Source organism: Martes martes (assembly GCF_963455335.1).
Source record: "Martes martes genome assembly, chromosome: 10".
Classification (NCBI taxonomy): Eukaryota; Metazoa; Chordata; class Mammalia; order Carnivora; family Mustelidae; genus Martes; species Martes martes.
In genome coordinates this window covers 45,292,135-45,310,372 of record NC_137898.1, presented here as the reverse complement: position 1 = coordinate 45,310,372, position 18,238 = coordinate 45,292,135, and the positions used below count along the sequence as shown (strand labels likewise).

The window sequence follows — 18,238 nt, the reverse complement described above, 5'->3', positions numbered from 1 at the left end:
GTAATTTTATTGGCTTGAAAGTTATGCATGTCTTTTCAAAATCAGCTATAAAAATTGATCTCACCCCCATTCCCTCAAAAAGTCAATAGCAATCTTTGAATTTCTTGTTTCTTTTCCCTCTTGTAATAACCTCACATCTAATGAAGACGAATTTCCAAAGATGAACCTCAGGGAGTTAATAATCTATCAAATACAACGACTTAAAAGAGAATACGAATCCTTAATAGAAATAATACCTAGCTTTAGGGTGCAAATATTACCAAAGCTGGGCAGAAGGAAATACTCAGCATTGCAAATTAAAGAACAAGACATTCCGGTCATTGCCTACGTCTCTGTAGCCCCCCTCCACAATCCAAAATGACCCTTCCATGAAGGACCCCCTACATTATCAGAACAGGATAACGTCTCTGGATAACAGGATAACTCAGATAACCTTCGTCTCTAAAGGTCAAAGCTGCTTTAATGCCATCACGCACCACAACCAAAGGTCCTGGGAGCTCTTTTCCAAGTTAGCACAGCCATACTCTTAAGTGTGCCAGAATGGGGCGATGAGGCATATTTTGAGGCAGCTGTGGTAAGGACAACTCCTCAGTTGTTAGTCATGATGGAGGCAGAGATCTGAATTTAAACCTTGATTCTTCCTCACTTCTTGGCAGTCACAGGACCTTGATTTCTTTATCTTATTTAGAGGATTATGTGACTTGTAGATCTAAAATGTCTAGCGTACAGGATACAGTCGACCATAAATGGTAGATGTTGTTGAGTTGTTTTAATGTTTTAAAAATTTGACATGGGTTGTCATGTGTTGGGTATATTGATCAATGTACCCTCTGGTAAGTGGAAATAAGTTAAACAGAATTACTGCATCTCATATTTTCAAATAAGTATCAGGGAGCTAAAATGGTACCTCTGATGGCCTTCCAGACTATGGCAAAAGAGACCCATTGTGTATTGTTAGGTACACAGAGACACGGCATGAAAAAAGAGTGGGAATCACAAAGGATCTCAAACTTAAACTCTGATTCTCTGCTCAAAGGAGATTATATACAGTCTCAGAGACAGGATTAAAAGAAGACATCATCACCCAGTTAAAATAAATGTGTATTTTGTTTCATGTGACTATGCTTCTCAAAGGGCACTATGAATCGGTATTTTTCAAAAATCATCTAAATCACCAGCAAATAGCCTCCTGGTACTGCATTGTACTTGGTGTTAAAGCATTATTTTTAAAAATGCAAACATTTATAATACAGAAGAATTTGATAAACCTAGTTTGGCACAGCTTCCTCTATTCATAGAGTAGGATTCTCAAATAGCAAAGTGACTTAAGCCTCCCTTTACCTCGAAATAGTTCTGCAACGGTGTAAAGAAACCCATTGACTATCTGGTATAACCTAAAATATAGTTTTATTGTGATAGCAAATCCATATTTAATAGTAAGGATAAAGATAAAAACTCACCTTTATTCATAATGTACTAAGCACTTTGAAAGTACTTCGAAAAGCAATGCCTCACTGAATGCTCTCAACCATTGTATGAGACAGGTACTGTTATTTATTTCATCTCGTACACAAGGAAAGAGAGGCTCAGAGAAGCTCAGTAACTTGCCCAGGTGGGTGGCACAGTGCTTGAACCTCAGCAGTCAAGCTCTGGAGCCCACGCTCCTCCTCAGAACTCTCTAGGGTAGGGCACAGATTCATGACCCAGACGGCTTTCATTGGCCTTTCTTTTTCTTATTCTATTTATTATTCCAAATTAATTTTATGCTTCTAAACATAGGCTTCTGAAACCAACTTTTTATTCTGTGATTTATTTATTTATTTATTTATTGTAGTGTCCTTAAAAATAAACAGCTCTTTACTTTTGCTCTAAGGTATATGTTCTCCTCACCTGCAGGGGCAGCTGTCCCATTCCCCCACCATATAATGGCCCCTTGGTGCTCCCCCAGTTAACAGCAAATCCAGATGCCTTTTCACTCACTCCTCTCTCTTCAGGCCTATCCCAAGCATCTCCCCAACCAGATTGCAGCTGCCTCAGGCCAGGGCCTCCAGAAAGGTCCTCTGGTGTGTCAACCCCCTGGGCTTCTCGGCCTGGGCCTGCTGGAACCGACAGGCATCTGCACCCCCACTTATCCCAACTGCTGTGGTTACAAGGGGCCTCTTTTCAATGCAGACAGCCAGTCAGCCAAGTCGAAATTTATACCAGAAATCTATTACCTAATTTTTAAACAAAATGACATGAAATCAGACTTGAAGATATCAAAAACATGTCTAGTTTCTGATTTAAGCAAGAAAATCCACATTGTTATTGCTTCCACCACAGAATAATTTACTGCAACAGGAGTTCTGGATCTTAGGCCAAAAATGAGGTCCTCTAACCAATGTCAAGGCCAATTATCTTGTGGTAGATCCCACAACAAAAGCAGACTATTGTGATTAGAATCAGAAGCACCACCCAGAGAAGCTGGAAAGCTTCTGGGGATTTCTTAAGTTAGTTTTTATTCTTTCTCCCTGCATGTCTGCTTAAATAAACTACCAGCAACTTTGTGTGTGGGCACAGAACATCTTAGATTAGTCTGGGAGACAAGGAGAGGGCGACCAGGTTTGTTTTGAGCTGTTGAGCAGGAGCCAGGCTGTGAGACTGTGTGTGTGTGTGTGTGTGTGTGTGTGTGTGTGTAACACTGCAAAGATCACCCAGGTGTGTGTGTGTGTGTGTGTGTGTGTGTGTGTGTGTGTGTAACACTGCAAAGATCACCACAGCCAAGCCCCTGGGCAGGTCTCGACCTCCTCCCTTCCCTAATCTCCTTCCCAGGCACACTGCCGGTAGCCAGCCCGCGGTTTCCTACCGGGAAGGGAAAGCCCAGGTGGCTACATTCGGGAACACTCACCCCACGGTAAAGAACTGCCTCATCTCCTGCCTCCGAGACCTCATCAGCTGCTTGTACTCTCCGATTCGGAGCTTTTTGCCATCAACAATGCAGGTGCGTTTCGGTCGAGGTTTGTATTTATAGTTCGGGTACTTCTCTAAGTGGATCTTGCTTAGCCGGGCCTGCTCTTCATAATAAGGTTGCTTCTCTTGGTTGGACATGGATTTCCAGCGGGACCCTAAACATAAAAATAGCCTTCAGTACCCAAGTGGTCAGGGCCCCATGTTGGTGGCGAATACCGTATACGCCTTCCCATGGCTTCGCTCGCCAGCGCTCTGTGTAGCCCCTGCCACCACACACCACGGACCCTCCCAAGTAGTCTTTCATAGACGCAAAAAGCAAAGGATAATTTCGCATGTGATACATTTATTACATTATTTCTGTCGATAACTTAAAGCTGGTGCTACAAAACATGTATCATTTTAAAACACATCTCTGCTGCTTAAAGATCACCTCCCGTGCCAAGGTCCTTCCCCCGTTATCTATCTGTCTCTCTCTCTTAAGGGGTGAAAAACCTACACTTCCAACGGGGACTCTCAAGGCTGATGGGATTCTCAGAAGAAGCTCTCCTGGTTGCAGAGATTCAAACATCTCCCACCCTTGTCCAAGCAGCTTTAGGGAGGCTACTCTGTGATAAGATGTCAGCAGATGTGGCTATCCTTCCGTATATAAGAACCCCCTGTGCACACCGTCTCCCCTGGCCCCGGGGTAATTAAAAAGCCTAAACCCTACCTAAGAAGTTCTAGCTTTCGAGCCGGAAGCTACAGTTGGAATTATATACATCATTTTCAAGTACTATAAACGTTCATTTAAACCTGTACCAGTGACAGCACAAAAATTTTTAATGTGGTTTATAGAGGAAGAAGGAAAAGTATTCACTTCTCTAATATTGTTTATAAAGAATTATCTAAACACTTGACGAAGAAGGGATGTGTTTTTTTACATGTATCAAATTGCATTTTTGTGTCTCACTGGTGAATAAAGCGGTAACAGCTGTGCTGACTGGATGTTAGCTATTCTTCAGTGGAGATTTTTCATACATAAACAAATGGAAAGTTGTGCAAATATTCTCTGTAGCCAGCAATATCCTGGTCTGCTTTAATAGCACATCCATCCCTGTTCTTTTCTGATTGTTGTGCAAAAGTTGTGTAGACAGTCTATGCAGATCGGCTTCTCTGGGTTCTGCTGACTCCCAGTAGCTTAAAGCCCTGTTTAACAGAGGATTCTTGGTGCTCTTGAAATACTTGTGCTTTAAAGTGTATATTTTCATGAATACACTTACTATATTCTTAATAAGTTTTTTCACAGAACGCACACCAATAATATAGATTCCCCACAGCTGCCAAAATGGAAACAGAGAGGTTCTGTGCCCATCTGAGAGTCTACTCATGCTGCTATTAAAATGGCCCAAAAAAGGGGCAAAAAAAGAAAATTTCAAAGTTAAGTATTAAACTTCAAGGACAGAGGAACACTGATTTTCTTTTAAATGTCTATTAACTAGAATAAAAATTTAATATATCCATGAGGAGCTTTTTGGTTTGAGAGGTACTTAAGTTGAAAAGGAATAACACTATCCCAGAGCATATCTCAGAATCTCTAAAAATAACACCCCGTTTAATTGGAATGACATTTAGTATCCATCTTGAAATTCAAAAATCAAAAGGGAACAACTTATTTTTTTTAACATTTCACCACCATTTGATCTTATGTATGTTTTAAATTTTCTTAGAGGTTACTGCTTCCCCATGTCTCAGAATCAAGTTAAATTATTTATACAGTGACAAAACATGTGTATTTGTGTATGTCCAGATCACCGATATTTACTAAGGTTAAATATTTATTGCTTTTGAACAAAACATTTAAAAAACGAAAACCACAGTTTAAGTCTCTAATGTTTTTCAGCTTTTTAAATGGCTTCTTTTGAGATTTTGTCACATCGTGACAGCTTAAATAGAACAGTGCCTTCTGTGTTTTTTCATTTTAAAGAGGAAACATGTTGACGGTAATGCTACATGTTGAATAAAATATGTTCAATATGTTGAACACAAGAATTCCAAACTGTATCATCTGCACCAGGCAAGCTTTACGCTTGGAGAATGAGGCTTTGGTTCAATCCCGAGAAGCAGGAGAATCACTCTGGCAACTGACCACAAAATGGGCCTCTGCCCTGTGGTCTGTGTGTTCAAGTCTCTGCTCTAAAATCTGAACTAGTCATATCTTATTAAAGTAAATGCAGTTTCATTCTACGAATTTTAAAGTTATCAATCGAGGCCCTGTTCAACACTCCAGGAATTGCACACGATTTGGGGTCTCACCCCAGGTCCTGGTGAGAACCCAAGAACACTGAAGCAGAAAACTGTAGGTTCTGTGCACCTTTCTGAGGTTTCGTAGCAACTTAGGGATTGAAGAAGGCTGAATAAGAGAAGGAGATCAAGCTTGTCTCCAGGGTTCCTGTTTAGCGGTGACCTCTCTGAGTTGCCAAATTCACAGTATATAACAGACTGTAAATAATTTTGTCTCTCCAGTAAGTTTTTAGTCAGTCCTTCCCCAGCACCCGGGGACGTGTAACCCTTAAACCTAAATGCCAGGCTGCGGGATGGGGGACACAGAGATGATGACCAAGACTCCCGAGGCAGCCCGCTGAGCTACATCCAACGTCTGCAAACCACAGTTCCCCTCGGGGCTCAGGGGAGGCCCCTGTTTACCACTTTCGGGGCTCAGGGAAAGGTGGGTAGAAGGTCAGCATCAGAGACTGCACTCACCTAAGATTTTGCTAATGTTGGAGTTATGCATGTCGGGGAAGGCCTGAAGGATTTTCCTCCTCTCATCCTTCGCCCAAACCATGAAAGCATTCATTGGTCGCTTGATGTGTGGCTCGCTGCTGGCCCTGCTGCGGGCATCCCTGTAGACTCGTGCTTCGGCCACAGTGGCGCCTCCTGTTGGCCAACAATAATACTGCTGTAGTTTAGCTGCAGAGCCATTCATTGCTTTGCTTCCTGTAATGTCAGGGCAGGAAGAACAAGACAGGTGCAAAGCATTATTATCTGAGTAACATAACACAACTTGTGCCTGCTTCGGCCGGTTTCCCTGGGCCCTTCTCTTCTCTTTAAGTGACCTCTTGGGAGAAGATGGTTTCAAATGACGATTCTAGAGGCCCTTCTGATGCAGGCCTCAAAGACACACAGGGAAGAATTAATTTGGCATGTTTTTATACACCTTGTACATTCTTACTACAGTCCGTTGCAGGGGGGATGATTTGGCAACGACTGGCATTATTTTATGGTAACCTTTCCTGCTGCGATTCCTCCCTTCAAAAGTAGGCTCCCACCTATCATTTTAGCGTCATTTGCCAAAAACTGCAGCACTTTAGACTATCTCTTTACCTCAAATAGAATTCTTTCACGCAGTACTACGCCTTGTCCCTTGCTCCTCTCAGTGCCTGGAAGCCCCTTCTCCTCATTCTTCATGAAATCCCAACAAGTCCCACTCATCCTTCAAGGCCTATTCCAAATGTGGTGTGTTACACGAATTAATTAATTCAATACAAAATATTAATTGAGCAATTACTATGAGTTAGGCATTATGCCAGGGCTTAGGGATGCACATGCAAATAAAACAGACTCTGCTTTTAGGGAGCACACAGAACAGAGGGGCTACAGACCCCAGGCAATTATCACAGAGTGTACGATCAGTGCTACAATATTGAAGTGAACAGGGTGCCAAGAGGGCATCAGACAAGAGAGTCAGCTAATGCCTTTTAGGAGAGGCGATGTCTAAGCTGTGTTGTGAAGGATGAATAAAGATCAGCACATGAATAGAGGAGGGCTGTAAAGACAGATGGGAAGGGTAATTCAGGCCATAGGAACAGCATTTGCAATGATGTTCCCCGGGCTACATTCATTCCTCTTTCTTTTATGCTACATGCTCCAAAGTAATTACTTGTTTATGGGACTATCTCTCTCTGATCTTTCCACTCCATCCCCAGGAATATGAAACCCCTAAAGTTGGTGTTTATGTTGTACTCATTCTTGTATCCCCAGGATTTCCCATGTAATAGATATTCAATAAATATTTATTAAGTAAAAGATTGGTTTTCAACTTCTATGCAAACTAGTAAACTAACAGGCATTTATTTCAAGGGTCCTGATATGTTTTTCTGCTGTTTAAGAGTCATTCTTAAATGTTCCCCTATGTAACTATACCTAAATTTCTGACATTTTATCATTTCCGAAGAGGTGACTCCGGCTAGTAACATACTAGATTGAAATCCCTTTGAGAATATGGCAAGAACTGGCTCTCGTTCACTGCTGTATCCCTATGTTCTAGTAAAGCACTTGGCATATAGAGTTTTAATTATAAACTATGTTAAATTATTGAATGGTGAGACTGATGAATAAATAAATGAAACATTTTCATGAACCCTACTAGCGTGACACACGGAAGTCTGCTTTGCAATGTGGCATCTACTAAATATCCCCCCCGAAAGATTGAGAAACTTCTATAGCTAAATGTAAAGTGGTTGGACTGATGGCCTCAGCCAGGATTTCTGCTGCATAAACAGGAAAGCCTACTCCCAAAAGTTTAGAAGCAAAATATACATTAAAACCAACATTTCCACTTTCTGGAAAAAGTAAAGCCTTTCAGCTCAGTGGAGTGATTATACAGGAACAACATGACCCAATCAATCTCTGGCCCTTCTACTCTATTTCTAGATACCTTGATTAAGTAGAAATTTGTTTGTGTCAGAGCTAGTAATAAATTAGAACATTAAAGTGCACTATTATTTGACAAATATGATCATCATTTATAGCAAACAAAAGATAGGATAAAAGGGCCCAACCGGCTAATATTATCAATTCTTTTCTAAACATGAAAGAGGGCAGAGGGGCCACTATTTGAAGACCATGCAAAAATCATATATTTTATAAACATCCCTTCTTTTAGGCCTACTAAACAGAATGATCCCTTACATGAAAATCTCAGACCCCGAGATGCATAACTAATCTGCTACCTTTTTGCCACCATGCCCACAGTACATTAATTTCATTTAAAATGCACTGACCATACAGGATAAATTGATTTCACTTTATATGGGTTTGACAGCCATGTTTATTGTGCAGTGAAATGTAGTGTAGCTTCCAGCTGACAATATCCATCAACACAGGGCAATATGCTGACTGCTGGGCCAGATGAAGGCATACATTACTCTGGAAGTGAAACACTCATTCAGATACGACAGTGTCTTCTCCTGAGGATCACCACGGTAATTTATGATGCCCTCAGCGCCATTACTTTACAACTGACATGGATTCAGCAATTTATATACTTGCATGCATACACATAAAAGGAGACAGGCTTGTGGAGAATGTCAGATGCAAAAACATTTCAATATTATTCTAAGTTAACTACTATGCCACAGGTGATTAACATTTGAGATCTGCTTTTACTGTCCTAGCTTTCTCTCCACCTCCAGCAAAACCAAATAGTCGGCTTCTATTTATTTATTCATTTAAAAGATGTATTTCATTGTGATGCGAAGTTTCATTCTGCTATGGACTGATAGAAATCATGGTGGATTTTTAGACCCTAATTTTAGACCCTGATTCTCCCAGACATGTCTTACATAGGTTCTATCTCTCTCATTCATACCTCAGTCTTAATATATCCTTCCTACTCTCTTCTATCCTACTAAATTCTACCCTTTTCCAAGGGACAGACTCAGGTCTCACCCCACCAAGTACCCTATATTGGCCTTGCCCCTTTCTCCCATAGTACATATGGTCTATGTGACACTGACAGTGAATTAATTACATAGAAGATACCTAGGACTCACAACAAATGTTCCCATAAATTTAGAAATTCAAGCACAATACAAAGTATAAAAATGTGAATTAGGAAATGGAAAATAGAAACACTCCAAGTGCTTTTTTTTTTTTTTTTTTTTTTTTTTGCCTCCTCTCCTCTCTTCCAAAGAAAGTCAAGTGGAAAATGAATGGGGACATCCTGACCTAAACTAGGACTGTTATATCAGTAAACCAAGAGTTGAGGAGAGACTTATCCAAGGAGGCCAAGGTTTGAAACCACTTTTAAACCAGATCTCTTATCTGATCAGAGTCAGAATTTTAAGGACATATTGAAGGCACAAAACCAAAAGAATATTTAGAAAGTGTTCCTTAGCTTCCCTAAACTTTGCTTCACGAAACAAAATGGTTAAGGAATTATTGTTGCAGCAGTAGAAATACATATGACTGGATAGATGTGTATAAATTCAGAAGTTTTAAAATGAAGATTGTATATTATGTAAGGCTTTTTAAACACCTAAGGATAATTCTAAGGAATAACACAGAATTGCTTTCAAAAGGTGTGCTATTAGTCTGAATAGTTGAAGCCTAAAATCTACCTTCTGTTATAATTAAAATCTACATCTCTAGTGTGACTTCATCCTGCTTCATTCATTTTTAAAAATAACACCAAGTTTAAAAAAAAAAGTACTTTATTCTAAAATAGCCAATGCTCTGTGTCAGAAACCAGAATTGTCCTAGGGAATGTCTCCCAATTCTATGAAGCAACCACTTTTACTTTTAAGAGTAGAGGACTCATCTGTGAGTTCATTAGTCACAATATAGTTCCTCACAGAAAGCAGTTTGAAGAAGCCTAGACCCAAAGCTTTGTACCTGAAAACTACTACTTTCAGTCTTCTGTTACAAGCGGTAGTAATCCTAAATTACAGTTACTGGAAGGCCAGGAGGTCAATGCCGCCACACTAGGCACCATGGGAAAGCAGTATTCCTTGCACTCCAGGAATTCCTGCTCCCTTCAGCTTTGCCGGGGGGCTGGGTTTGATTAATTCATCCTTTGTTTCCCCATATCATAGTCTGGGTAAAGGCAAACTTTCAGTTAGACAAAGAAAGATAGTCCATGGGGAGAAAATAGAAATTGCCAAGGCAAAGACTTCCTTAGAAATCTGTGATTTAAATGATTTAAAGAGATGACAGAAAATTGAGTTTTTCCAGGTGGGTTGGAAAGAAGGCCAGTGTAACCATCATAGACTATGGCAATGATCCTGAACTAATCCTAGAGAGGCCCCCTTCCTGGGTAAATTCCAAGGGTTATGTGAGTGAATGAGTAAGTGTTTGGTATGTGTATATATATAAGGTTCTCCCTAAGGAAGAAATTTGGCTAATTCTATAATGTGCCTAGTAATCACTTATTTATGCACTAATTCAGCAAACACTTCTGACACATTTCAGATAGACCCAAACTTGAGATTGGGTATACAAAGAATGATAACACATGTGCCTTTTTTTTTTTTAAAGAGGGATTTGGTTTAGTGAGGGAAATGGGCTCATAAATAGAAAATTACAAAACAGTGTAAGTGGCCACAAAGGTAATTTTAAAATACTATGAAAGCAGAGAAGAGAAGCTATTGATGTTGTTGGAATGAACAGAGATGACTATCAGGGAAGCTTCAGAGATGCAGTGGTACTTGAGCAGCATCTTAAAAGAGGAAGAAAAATATACCGGCAGGTATGAATTTTAAAGTATTCTAGACTGGAGAATTAGTGTGAACAAAGGTACAGAGTTATAACAAAAGATTGATAGGATTTTAGGGTATAAAAAGAAGCTGGCTATGCTTGGGCTTATAGAAAAAAATAGAGGAGTGCTAAGAGATGAAATTAGAAATGTAAGTAGGGGACAGATTGCTAAGTACCTTGAATGCCAAGCCAAGAAGTCTTTAAAGTTTTTAAGCAGGTTAGTGACTTGAACAAATATATTCAAAGGAGACATCAACATGGAAACTAAATGAGAAATTCTCTCTGTCTGGTCTCAATGATTACTAATGAACTTATAATAAATCTATTATTTATAATCTACAATGTACAATATATAGTAAAGAACTACAAGTTGTGGGTGGCTCAGTCAGTTAAGCGTCTGCCTTCGGCTCAGGTCATGATCTCAGGGTCCTGGGATGGAGCCCCACATCGAACTCTCTGTTCAATGGGGAGCCTGCTTCCCCCTCTCTCTCTGCCTGCTTCTCTGCCTCTTGTGCTCTCTCTCTTTTGGTCAAATAAATAAATAAAATCTTAAAAAAAAAAAAAAGAACTACAAGTTGTGCAAACAACCACTAAAGTAAGACCTAGAGATAACAACAACAAAACAAAACAGAACAAACAAATAAAACCTCAACAGAAAGAGAAATTGTTATGGCGCACATAGTGTAATTAGCAAACGAGAGCTTTAAAGTAACCATTATAAACGTGTGTGAGAACTTAAAAGAAAAGATTGTCATAATGAATACATAGACATATTGGGGAAACTCGGCAGAGAAATAAATTAGAAAGAGAAATGGAAATTCTGGAACTGAAAAGTATTATTTGAGATGAAAATTCACTGATTGGATTTCTCAGAAGTTTGGAGTGCAGATAAAGGGCCAGTGAACTTGAAAATACATCAAAAGAAACTATCCAGTCTCAAAAACAAAGAAAATTTTAAAAAACTAAAAACATAAACAGAGACTGAGCAATATGTAGCATACTATTAAGTATCCTAAAATATGTGTAATTGAAGTTCCAAAAAGAAAAGAGAGAATCATGACTGAAAAATATTTGAAGAAACACTGGTTGAAAATTACTGGAACTTGGTGAAAATGATAATCTTACAGGTTCAGGACATTCAGATAAATGTAGGCAGAATAAACTCAAAGAAAACCATACCTGGACACTAGCCAAACTGCAGACTACCAAAGACAAAAGGAAAGTTCCAGAGAAACAGGATATATTACATACAAGGTAACAATAATATAAAGGATCGCTGATTATTCATAAGAAACAATGAAGGCTAGAAGACTATAGAACATCTTTAGAATGCTAAAATTAAATGAGTCAGTTCAAAGATTCACCTGGTGAGTATATGCTCCAAAAACAAACATAAAAATACATTTTCAGAAAAATGAAAGCCAAAAAAATGTATTACATGCAGACCCATACCAAAAGAGATACTCAAGGAAATTATTCAAGATGAAGAGAAAGAACATCTGACAGAAACTTAGACATATAGGAAAAAAGGCAGAGCATCAACAATAATAAATATGTGACTTAGAAAAAACAACTTTTTTCTTCTCTGTATTTCATCAATAAACAGCTGATTTTTTAATGCTTTTAAAAGACAAGTGGCTACTTAATATAAAATATAACACTAGTGTGAGATTTATAACACACGAAGAGGTAAAATATGTGAGAACAATGGCACATTAGCACAGAGGATAAGGGTAGTAAATGGAATTAAATTGCTAAAGGTTGCTTTATTTTGTGAAATGTGGCATAATTTGAACTATAAGAAGACTAAAAAAAAAGGCTCAATTAAGGATTTATAGTAAATCACTAGAAACAACAACTAAACAAAATACAAAGAGGTATAGCTAAAATACCAATAGAATAATTCAAATGGAAGACTAAGAGAGGATTCAAAAGGGGACAGTAAAAAGATCAGTGGTTGCCATGTGTCAGAGAAGAAGGGATGACAACACAGGACACAGAGGATTTTAAGGGCAGTGAAAATACTCTGCATGATAGCATAATGATGGATATATGTTACTTTACATTTGTACAAAACCATAGAATGTACAATACCCAGAGCAAACACTAAGATAAACTATGGATTTTGGGTCATTATGATACGTCAGAATAGGTATACCCATCGAAAGTACCACTCTCGTGGGGTATATTGATAATGGGAAAGACTATGCATATCTGGGGGAAGGGAAATCCCTCTACCTTCCCTTCAATTTTACTGTGAACCTTGCGCTGCTCTAAAGAAATAACACCTTAATACTAATAGGATTCAATTAACTCACAGGAAAGAAAGGAAAGACAGAAGGCCAAAAACTGAGGGAACAAACAGAAAACAAATAGCAAATTATAAGACTCAAGTCCATCAAATTCAATAATCATATTAAATATGAATAAATTAACTAATCCAACCAAAATCGGAGATTTTCTGAATGGATAAAGAGTTGAAATCAATGAAATGCAAACCAGACACAATAAAGACAATTTATAAAGCCAAGGGTTAATAATTTAAAGCTGAATAAAATTGATAAACCCCTAGTAAGACTGATCAACAAAGAGAGAAAACGAAAATACCAATATTTGGATTGAGAGAGGGGATTTTACTATAGATACTACTTGCATTAAAAGGATAATAAAGGGGGCACCTAGGTGGCTCAGTGGGTTAAGCCTCTGCCTTCGGCTCAGGTCATGATCTCAGGTCCTGGGATCGAGCCCCACATCGGGCTCCCTGCTCAGCATGGGGCCTGCTTCCCCTCTCCCTCTGCCTGCCTCTCTGCCTATTGTGATCTCTCTCTCCGTGTCTAATAAATAAATAAAATCTTTAAAAAAAAGGATAATAAAGGATTATTGTGAATAACTTAATTCCAATAGACTTGACAACTTAAATAAAATGAACAAGACACAAACTACTAAAATTCACTCAAGAATAAATAGAAAACCTAAATACTCTTATAGCTAATAAAGAAACTATATTTATAGCCAACAACCTTCTCATGAAGAAACCTCCAGTCCCAGTGGTTTCACTGGTAATTCTTTCAAACATTCAAGGAAAAAGTAAAATAATTCTATATAAACCAAGAAAGTAGACATAGAAGGAACATTCCCCAAATTTATTTTATGAGGTGACATTATACCGTGACAAAGATTTGAACACAAATGCAAAAATTCTTAATAAAATATTAGCAAAGTGAAGCCAGCAATATGTAAAATAGATAATAAATCATGACTAAGTAGGATTTATCTCAGGAATGTAAGTAATATAACATCTGAAACCAGGCAATGTAATTCACTGCATAACAAAACAAAGGGGAAAAACATGATCATCACAATAGATTCAGAAAATGGTTTTAACAAAATTCAATACCCACTCAAGTTAAAAACTCTTAGGAAACTAGTAATAGAAAAGAACTTCCTCAGTCTGTAAAGGGCATTTAAGAAACACCTGTTGGACATCATACTTATTAGTGAACTACTGAATGCTTTCTCCTAAGAATGGAGAAGGCAGGGGATATCTACTCTCACCATTGCTTATCAACACTCCTCTATAGGTAGAGAACTAAAAAGCATGCAGATTGGAAAAGAATAAGTAATGTCATTTGTATTCACAGATAATTGTTTACAAAGAATATCCTAAGGAATCTGCAAAATAGTTACTAAAACTAGTGAGTTTAGCAATATTGCAATATATAATATAAAATATAAAAATACAGAAATCAACTGTATTCTTGTATACTAGCAGCAAATAACTAGAAAATTTTTTTTAAGTTTACATTCATAATAGCATCAGAAAATAAAGTACTTGGGAATAAACTGACCCCCAGAAGCATGCAAGACCTCCGCACTAACAATACACTTGTCAGTTAACTTAAAGAAGACCTATATAAATAGAGGAATACACCATGTTCATAGACCAGAAGAGTCCATATTGTTAAGATGTTAATTCTTTCCAAATCCACCTATATATAAACCTAATCCCAATAAAAAAAATCTCCAAAAGATAATTTTCAAGAAATTAACATGTTGATTTTAAAATTTATATAAAAATAAAGCAGTAAGAACAGCCAAAACAAACTGGAAAAAGTTGGAGTATTCAGAGTACTTGATTTCAAGACTTGGAGTAAAAATGTGACATTTTAAAAAACTAGAGTAAAAAAGACAGCATGGTATTGGTATAAGCATAGTGGTATAAATGCACCACTAGAACAGAATTTGAGAGTCCAGAATTAAACCCTCACATTTTTGGCCAATTTTCAATAAAGCCTTTAGCTGTTGAAATGGGAAGTGGTAGTCTTTTCAACAAATAATGCTAAAACAAGGGAATAAATATGTAGAAAAAAATAAACTTTGACCTCTTATCACATACTACCCCCACAATTAATTTGAGATGAATCATAACAAAACCAGAAGCAAAAACTCAATGAATACATAAGGAACATTTTAGTGACGCTGGAGTAAGCAAAGATTCTTAGAGATAGCCTGTAAAGTACTAACTATACAAGAAAAATGATAAGTTGAACTTTATCAAATTAAGACTGCTCTTCAAAAGTTGTTGTTAAAGAAAATGAAATGTCAAAGCACAGACTGAGAAGAAATATTCATAATACACATATCTGACAAGAATCTGTATCAAGAACATATGAAGAACTTCTACAGAAAAACAATCTCGTTTAAAAATGGGCAAAAGACACGAACACTTCACAAAATAGAGGATGAACCTGGTGTATTCCTCTATTTATTTAGGTCTTCTTTAATTTAACTTACAAATGTATTGCTTTTAGAGCAGAGGTCTTACACAATATTTTGGTTCAATTGATTCCCAAGTGTTTTATTTTCTGATGCTGTTAAGAATGTAATATATACATATATATGGTTATGGCCAATGAGCACATAAAAAGGTATTACATATCATTAGTCATCAGGAAAATAGAAATTAAAACCACAATAGATGCCACTTCCCACCCACTAGAATGGCTTATAACAGTCCACATTGTCAAGAATATGGAGCAACTAGAACTCTAATGCATTGGTGGAGAAAGTGTAAAATGGTGTAACCATTTTAGGAAACAGTTTGGCAGTTTCTTAAAAAGTAAAATATATACTTACCAATGACTCAGCATTTCCACTCTTAGGTACTTACCCAAAACAAATAAAAACTTTGTCCAGAAATGGATTTATGTAAGAATATCATAGCAGTTTTATTCATCATAACCAAAACTGAAAATAACTGGAGAATGGACAAATTGTGGTATAGCGATACAATGGGATACTATTCAAAAGAAAATTGTTTTAACTCTTAGTTAAAACAAACAAAAAAAGCAAAAACAAAAGAACCAAAATAAAATAGAAAGCCAAACAAAAGGGATCTTTTCTTGAAAGGTTTTTTTCTCTGTGGACCTGAGTGTATGGCATATTCAGGCCATTGTGAACTCAAAAAGTTGGTCTCATTTACAAAATAAATAAATAAATAAATAAAATGAAAATTTAAAAATATATATTAAGAAGGGCAAAAAAGCTTCTTAATAAAAAGAGACATAAATATATACCATTGGATTGTTTGGCAATCATAGTATTTTAGGCTACTTTAGTCTATCAATAGAATAGTTGATTTTCTCCTGTGGGATTCTGGAAAGAGTTATATGATACAGTTAATAGTCCCTTATTTGGGTTAATAGAAATAATGATAATGAGTGCATCAGAAACAAAAATATAGAAGATGAAGGAATTTTAGAAGGGGGCTTGAAAAATTAGGAAAGTTGGAAGGTATTAATGTCACCATGTTTATCCCACCAAGTCTATCTTACCATTGTAGAGGCCTAATTCACTGTCCTGTAGGAATGGCTGCCAGCTGTGTCTCTATGATTATGGAAGTTCTGCAAACTTCTCATTTCCACTTACTGCCAGAAAGTGAACTTATAAGGCTGCTTAAAATTCAAATTTGATTTCTTCTTACAAAAACAGAACAAAATAAAACACAAAACAATTGGACTGTCCTAGTGGTTTACTTGGCTGGAAAATACATCCCATGGCTGAGCAAGAATCTTCATCATTAGAGAAGTGATGGGTTCATCTTCTAAGAAGGGATGCCATGGGGGAAGACTCTGGTTTTGCTCTCTAGGTCTTTTATACAAGATTAGCTAGGTAAGTTAGCAAAGAATTACCTTCTTTGATCCTATTAAAAACAAATACCTTCCTTACTTCAACTATCGAACTTTATAGCAAGAAATTCACTGAATAAACTAAGATAGATAAATAGATAGATAGATAGATATTGTATACACATAAAGAAAAACTTCCATTGAGTATTTTGGAAACAGGCATATCACTAGACTAGGCTGGAGGTCAGTTTCCAGGACAGGCTTACCATGCGTGCTAAGTAATTTTACATACAATAATATTTACAAAGTGCTTTCAGTCAATACATTATCTGAATCCTCTTTACAATCCTTTGAAATCGGTAGGGGGGTAGATATATTTGCCCTGCTTTATAGAGGAGAAAACCAAGGCTCAAGGAGGTTGCGTTAGTTTCCTCTGGAATAACCAGATGCCGGTATGCTGCTCATAAGGGGCAGAGCTGGATCTAGAACCTGGGTCTTCTGACTTGCAGTATAGTTCATTTCCCCTTACACCAAAACTACCCCAATCACAGTCCCGTGATCTGAAATACCTGAATTTTAAAGCCCACAATTCCTGGGCTGGAACATTACTCCCCCCACCCCCCACCCCGTAAGGATGCCATTTCTCTGCCACAGCTAAGCAAACATAAAGGGAGCCCATTACCAGTTACGAAGTCCATGCCACTGTTTAATTGATCTCTGAAATACAGCCCCACCAAAGAGGCCAGAGCATGCAAAGAAAGCGTGAAGGACTGAAGTTATAGCAGGAATTAAAACGATGCTAAATTAATGCATTCCCGAGTTGCAGGATTATGAGCAAGTGTTATCGTGGGTAAGGCTTCTGTTCTTTTTCCTATTGGAAACTCCATTCTCTTTAAAAGATCAACAAGAAGAACCAAAAGGGAATTCCCTAAGGTCAGCTCTGAGGAAACATAAACCTCTAATTCAATAACTCCGCTACTGCTCTGAAAAAAGGCTTTATTATTGCAACATCCATATGGAGCCAATTGGACATTAATGACTAATCAATCCCTCCCCTTTCTATTCTACTTAAAGTGTCACAAACCATGTTTAGATTAGCCCATTTCCTGCTTAGGATTGCTCAAGATGTCTTTTGTTCTTTCAGGCCCAGCCTGATGGAGGCAGCTTAAACAAACACACGACCGGAGTGGCTCAGGAGTTATAAAGTGCCATATGTGAATGAACAAAGGGGCTATACTAAAGCCTTTTGTGGTATTTGTTAATGTTTTTCATCTGAGCTTAAAAAGGCTTAATGACTTTGTGGTGAGCTGATGCATGTGGCTCGTGGCTTTGCAAAATGAAGGAAATTCTAACCAGTGATATACCAGTCTGTAGTTTCAAGAGTCTTTTGCTTTCAGTTTTGGTGCCCATGTTTACTCTTTTTTTTTTTTTTTTTTTAATTCTCAAGTTATATTTGCTTTACACAGATAGCCAAACAGAGACCTTATCTTGTTTCAACTATAGGATCCAAGGGCAACTGGGATAACTTCTGTGATTCTTTATTTTAATGACCTGAAAGGAGCAGAGAACATCAAATACCCTACTTATTACCTATTTGCTATTTGTATGCACAGGAGGAAAGCTTACAAGCTGTTGAGCCCAGGCAAAAA

The 18,238-nt window shown here is 37.6% G+C and overlaps 1 protein-coding gene across 3 annotated transcripts in view; it reads right to left on the bottom strand.

The window, feature by feature from the left end:
* Window positions 1–18,238, bottom strand: part of SOX6 (SRY-box transcription factor 6) — a 596,389-nt gene that overhangs the window by 11,191 nt on the left and 566,960 nt on the right. For all 3 annotated transcript variants that reach the window (XM_080816117.1, XM_080816115.1, XM_080816116.1), the window contains exons 14-15: window positions 5,689–5,922; window positions 2,888–3,104 (exon numbers count right to left, since the gene is read on the bottom strand). In XM_080816117.1, coding sequence (XP_080672243.1) covers window positions 2,888–3,104; window positions 5,689–5,922 — 451 coding nt within the window. The remainder of the gene's footprint in view (window positions 1–2,887; window positions 3,105–5,688; window positions 5,923–18,238) is intronic.